Raw genomic sequence first — 6,499 nt, forward strand, 5'->3', positions numbered from 1 at the left:
TTACTACTTGAAAAATACTATAAGGTTATTTTTAATTTAATAATTACTTTAAATATTACTCATAAATTATAATGTATTTATATATTCAATATTGTTTACAAAATTTTGCTTGCATATTATAAAGCAATAGACAAAGAATTAATTTGACCTACTCAAACATAATTAATATTCATTAAAGATAGAACATGAATATTCATTTACTTCAGCTTTATCTTTAACTAATACAATCATTCTTTAAAATAAATGTTTGTAACAATATTATTTCACATAATTATTTATATGTATATTTCAAAAGCTGCATTTGAGTAGAATAACTTATTATAGACCAAACTATTGCAACTTGAGTCGCAACTTGAGTGTGATAGCATCTGACTGTAAATTGAGGGTGCAATCACTGCTCAAAAAATATTATTTTCATTTCTCTGTTATGGAAAGGCAAAGTATAAGTATATGGAGAATGGAATGTTTTCACTAGTTATGTGCATCTTATATGGCATATAAAAAAGATAAAATATTTTGCAGCCTTTATATTCAAATTACAAAATACACTTAAATGCTTTAAGTTATCATTTTCCAGCACAACGTTTTTAGATTGAATTCTAATGGGGGGTTGAATTTATTTCCTCACCTGGTAAGAGAACAAAGCACTGTACTAAATTCCACTTCTCAATGTGTAATATCTTGAAAATTCGAAAATAGAGAATGGAGTGTCGTAACACTAGGTTTCCTCTGCCTATTTTTCTATGAGTAGAATACAGTGTGAAGATAAAGAGTAAAAATTGTATTTTACAGGCTATGGTCGCAGAGAAGTTGTAGAAATACTAATAGCTGGTGGTGCAGCTTTACAAGCTCGGGATGAAGGAGGCTTACAGCCACTCCACAATGCATGTTCCTTTGGTCATGCGGATGTAGTGAGAGCCCTATTGTCTGCTGGGGCTCCTCCTGCAGCGAGAGACAACTGGGGCTATACACCATTGCACGAAGCTGCTGCGAAAGGGAAGGTTGATGTTTGTATTGGTGAGTATTGTTTATAGATATTAAATGTATACATTGAGGCTAGTCATGGTGCAGGGGTACAAGCGTGTGACTGAAAACAGGACAGGGTGTAGGTGCAATTCACACTCGAGGAAATGAAATGTTTTCATTTTCTCTCTTTGGTGACAAAGCACAGCCCGGCGTTGAATTATGGAAAGTGGGGAACAGAAGTGTCTTATTAGGAACTGAGTGTCTTAACCCAGGTTCCCTCTGCCTACCCTGCTATGTGCAGGATACAGTATGAAGCTAAAAAAGGCAATAATAGTACAAATATTTATTAACAAAGTAAAAATATTTATTTATTTAATTTTTTTCCTTTAAAGCTCTTCTCCAACACGGCGCCGACCCGAACATAAGGAACACGGAGGGTAAAACACCGCTCGATCTTTCTGATGCTGCCACCCGGCCTGTTCTGACAGGTAGGATATAAAATAAAACGAAAAGTACTATGAGTACATACAGTAGGTATCTATAAAAACTAAAAAGAAACAAACAAGCTCAATAATTTTATAAATCAATCAAAATAATAATGTTTGATAGTGCTGCATTTTAGACATAGTGGATATTTAGTGGTGAAATAAAAATCATAATCTTTTCTTGTATTATAAAGCTAAAAGTTTGTTTTGTTAAACACACTTTTCTCAGGATCTGCTAGTACAGATTTATAAATCTTTTTGTATTGAATAGTATATTTATTAAGGATTGCTATAGGCTATTACATCATGTTGAGCATTTTAATGTAATCTACTGTATGTTCGGTCATAGTTACCTTCTGTTCTTAGAGTGTGCCACATTGTTGGCTTAGAATGTAAACGTGCTAAATCCGTTTTTTGTTTTTATACTATTTGAAAATTACAAAAATACAAAATTGACCATTATTTTATTTCACATACATAGTAGAAAAGATAACTAAAGTTTTGAAATTGTACAAACCTCCTGATAATACACGTTCTTATAATTTTTAAAGGAGTTTTTGTATACTCCATAATAATTAAGATTTGAATCCTAAACCCACTACATCACCACATTAATTGTAATTTAATATATTATTCCTCAGGCGAGTACTGCGCAGCAGAAGTCCTAGAAGCGGCCCGCTCGGGCGCAGATGAGCGACTGTCAGCTCTGCTAACACCGTTAAATGTTAACGTGCATGCGGCTGACGGGCGGCGTTCCACCGCGCTGCACCTCGCCGCGGGGTATAACCGCGCGCGCGCTGTGCGGCTGTTATTGCAGCGGGGGGCCGATGTTCATGCTAAGGATAAGGGGTAAGTGTGATCGCTTATACCCCTAATGTACCGCCACGTGGACCCGCTAGTGTTTTCGCTTCTTTTATTAACTTTGATATGAATGTAAAATGATTAGACAAGGATTCAGTGATTGTAAATATCGAAAAGTGTGAATGGCGTGGCAAAAATGCGACTGTAAACACTGCATTGGAGAACTAAGATTGTGGGTTCCATTCAATAGTGAAGGAAATATTAAATATTTTCCTTTCTTTGCTCTGGAAATAAGGAAAAGTGCGGCGTTGAGGTCCGTTATTCAACACACAATTCCTCAAAAATTTAGCAGTGCGTGGAGAACATAATGTCGCCTATCCTGGGATGTTGATGCTATATGCGAGATACAGTGTGAAACTGAAAATAAAAGATAAATCTAATATTATACATATAATATTTTTCTCTTAGAGGCCTAGTACCGCTGCACAACGCCTGTTCCTACGGCCACTACGAAGTAACGGAGCTGTTAGTTCGAGCCGGAGCGGATGTCAATGCGACTGATCTATGGGCGTTTACGCCCCTGCATGAGGCTGCTAGTAAAGCACGGTTGGAGGTAGGGGGTTTCATTTTATGATAATGAATGCTATAAACAAATTTGGTGTTTCGTGTTTGGTAATAAAAGATTAACTCAAAAACTACGATCATTAAATAACTGTTTATATGCTAACTAAAAACTTACATTTCCTAACTTATTTTACTAACGTTTACTTGTGGTTTCGGCCCCATAATTATGTTGATATAACTAAAAATATGCCAGAAGTAACTTGGACCTGATGTAATATAGTAATTTTCAATAAATGGACTATTCAACACAAAATAAATTTAATTGGAACCAGTAGTTCCTGAGATTATTGTGTTGAATCATACAAACCCTTCAATATATTAGTGTAGATGATATTTCAGATGACATATTTTGCCAGGTGTGTTCATTATTACTAAGCGAGGGAGCGGATCCCACTCTGCTCAACTGTCACGGGAAGTCGGCGTTGGATGTGGCCCCCACGCGGGAACTACGGGATAGACTGACCTGTGAGTATTATACATTTTTACATATTTTTAAAATTTTCTTTTATGGTGGGTAAAGAATAATATTGTGTAAGTCATTTTGTTCTACATATTTTGCTCAGTTTAAAAATAATTTATTTTTTGTGTTAAAATTGTATAGATCTGGGAAATAAATGTATGTGGAAAATATATGTTATTGAAGTGTTCAAAGATACTTCTTTGCATTAGTCCTGGTATCTGCTATCAGGCAGCCTGCCTTCCTGTTCAATCTGTTCCACTTAACACTGTTTTTAATGTCCAACCGGTGTTTCCTTGGGCAGCCTGGGTGTCACACTTGGACATACCAAACAAGCCGCTTCAACCCGACATACTTTTCAGGCCATGCCATCTCAGACACTCTGTTCCTCACTTTCCCGCTGATTTCTGGAGGCATTGCGTGTTGAGTGGCGAAACGCCGCGCTTTGCCTTGATACTAGAGCGTAGAAATGAAAATATTAATTGAAATAAATATTTTATTTCCTTGAGTGCGCAACAAACCACTTGATTTTACAGTGACACTTTGTGCCCCTGCGCCACAACTGGCCTCCCATATTTATATATTTTTTATATAATTTTATGTCCTCTCAGTTGAATACCGCGGCCACTGTCTTCTAGAAGCTTGCAGACTAGCGGAACCGGCTCGTGTTAAAAAACAATTGTCGTCTTTGGGACAGCAAGTAAGCAGTTGTTTTATGTTTTATAATGAATAAAGAGTAAAACTTTGATAAATATTTTAGAAAACTTTAAAAATGTTAAAAAATATGTATATTTTTTAACATTTTTCATTATGCCCACAAAGATCTTAAATAATTAAAGTTTTTCTTTTTCTAGGATGTGTCAAACTGTACAATAACCCCTCAGCCGGTATCGAACCCAGTACCACAAGAAAGAATAACAGAGCTAGTTAACTTCCAACATCTGGGCACTGGGGACAGGCCGCTGCATTGTGCAGCTGGCAGCGTCTACCCTAAAAGGAAACAGGTATTTTAGTATTTTTTGTAACAAATTCATGTATTTTTCAGCGCAGCAAGATATGAGGAACCTAGTGTAAGATACTCGGTTCCCCGCGCAATATATATCTTTGTTTCTATGTATATGCTGACTGGCGAAACTCAACGTCGCATTTTGTCTTTACAAAAAATGAGAAAATGAAAATCCGTCAGTATTATAGTAAGATTTTTTTCCGTCAGTATTATAGAAGACCGCCACCGGTGAATGGTACCATTGTATCTTTATATTGGGTAAAACTTGTGGTGGTAACTATTTAACTTTTTTATTTGTAATAAATTATTTATATTTTTCAAACAGGTAATGGAGATCCTTATACGTAAAGGTGCGAGGGTCAACGAGAAAAACAAGGACGGACAGACACCGCTGCACGTCGCTACGGAGAATGCACATTTGGATGCTATGGATCTGTTGTTGCGTCATGGTTGGTTTTGTTTTTTATTAATATTGCAATAGTAGTCTATAGTAAAGACTATAACGTACGTATATGTAAAAACAACTATTATGCTAAGTGAAATATCCTTTTATATAAGAAAATAGTTAAATTATAATATTAAATATTAAATTAAACCAGTTTTGATCTTGCGACCAGTTGTGGTGCAGGGACACAAAAGTGTGCTGTGGGTTCGATTCCCAATCGAGGAAATAAAATAATTAATATTTTCATTCTTTCGCTTTGGTGTCGAAGCAAAATGCATCGATTGGTTCCGCTGCTTAACACCCAATGCCTCCAGAATTTGTCGGGAAATAAGGAGCGGAGTGTCTTAATATGGCATAAAAAAAATAGCATATACTTCAGTGGTTTGTCTCGTGTCAATTGCATTGCAAATAAAACAGCATGCATACATAGCGGAACATGGCAGTAAGAAGCGATGTTCTCTCTCATAATGGATGTCAGACGTCAAACGGAATACATAATAAAAATATTATGAATATGTCCTCCCTCCCCCCCAGGTGTTAAAGTGAACGCTTGCGACGGGCGCGGCAGCAGCGCGCTGGCGCTGGCTGCACGCCGCGACTCCGCCGCTGCCTGCCGCCTGCTGCTGGCATGCGGCGCGCACGCGCCCGACGCGCGCCCCGACGCGCTAGGTGAGACACCCCAAACAACGGCTTGGACTGAATCGGTTTATACTGCTTTTTGACAAGCAAACTATTAAATAAATCGAAATAAATACAGTAAATCGAACCCAGAGTCGTCGCGTTTACAGTCGCGTACTTGTGCCATCGCAATATCACGGCCTCTACAGTATGGTCAATAAATCGTAGTCGCCCTAAAGTTAGCTGTAAATGACTGCGCAGATTTTACGATTTTTCTTACATCTAATTGTTTTTCTTACCGAGTAAAAAATGCGCAAAAGTTCAAAGAACCTAACTAGCGGCCGTGACTTGTTCACCTTACTGTATATTTGAACATAATCTGCTATGTGGTAATTAAAAACACAGTTCATCTGTTAAAAAATATGTTTCATATAGATATGCTTAATATATAATCTGTGTTTCTAATTATTTATTACCGCTTCGTCTCCCGCACTTCACTAGATGGGCAAAGAGATAAAGATAGAAAAAAGTGAGAAAAGAACATATAAGATGATTTGGTAGTTAAAGAACTAACCTACTGTTTTTTTATTATATTAAGTTTGAATTTGCCCCAAATTGAGAATTAAAAGCACATTTTGCATCCAGCGTGCTCCAATTTGTTCATACGAAAACTATTTTATTTTACTGCAAGATTATTAAGTGTCATAAATTTTTAATGATCCAATAACTTTTTTTATGTTGACTTTTCGTAGTAAAAATTCATCTCAGTTTCAACAGTATTTAAAATACTATGTCCCGACTGTAATCGCTTTAGTCAATATGTTTTGTTTAGCTTCACTCTGTATCCCGCTTATAGCATGGCAGGCGGAGGGAACTTAGTGTTGAGACACTTGGTTGGATAGAGACATATTGCGTGTTGAGTGCCGGAATTTAACGCCGCGCTTTGCCTCGTTACCAGAGCGAAGATATAAAAATATGAAATAATTTGTTGGCCCCAGTGCGAGACGAACGTATAACTGTCGCCTTTATAGCGTTTACTCGGCCTCTTAGGCGGTCCGTGGTTAGTATGTACGCTTTTAGATCACAAGGTCTGAGTT

The 6,499-nt window shown here is 37.0% G+C and overlaps 1 protein-coding gene across 1 annotated transcript in view; it reads left to right on the forward strand.

Moving 5' to 3' along the window:
- Window positions 1-6,499, forward strand: part of Tnks (tankyrase) — a 42,561-nt gene that overhangs the window by 651 nt on the left and 35,411 nt on the right. The window contains exons 2-10 of the mRNA XM_085199876.1: window positions 793-1,017; window positions 1,359-1,454; window positions 2,093-2,300; window positions 2,721-2,865; window positions 3,233-3,341; window positions 3,945-4,033; window positions 4,188-4,337; window positions 4,665-4,788; window positions 5,319-5,453. Of these exons, the coding sequence (XP_085056002.1) occupies window positions 793-1,017; window positions 1,359-1,454; window positions 2,093-2,300; window positions 2,721-2,865; window positions 3,233-3,341; window positions 3,945-4,033; window positions 4,188-4,337; window positions 4,665-4,788; window positions 5,319-5,453 (1,281 nt within the window). The remainder of the gene's footprint in view (window positions 1-792; window positions 1,018-1,358; window positions 1,455-2,092; window positions 2,301-2,720; window positions 2,866-3,232; window positions 3,342-3,944; window positions 4,034-4,187; window positions 4,338-4,664; window positions 4,789-5,318; window positions 5,454-6,499) is intronic.

Source organism: Heliconius melpomene, chromosome 17, assembly GCF_056956725.1.
Source record: "Heliconius melpomene rosina isolate 202511_hmr_F chromosome 17, ASM5695672v1, whole genome shotgun sequence".
Classification (NCBI taxonomy): domain Eukaryota; kingdom Metazoa; phylum Arthropoda; class Insecta; order Lepidoptera; family Nymphalidae; genus Heliconius; species Heliconius melpomene.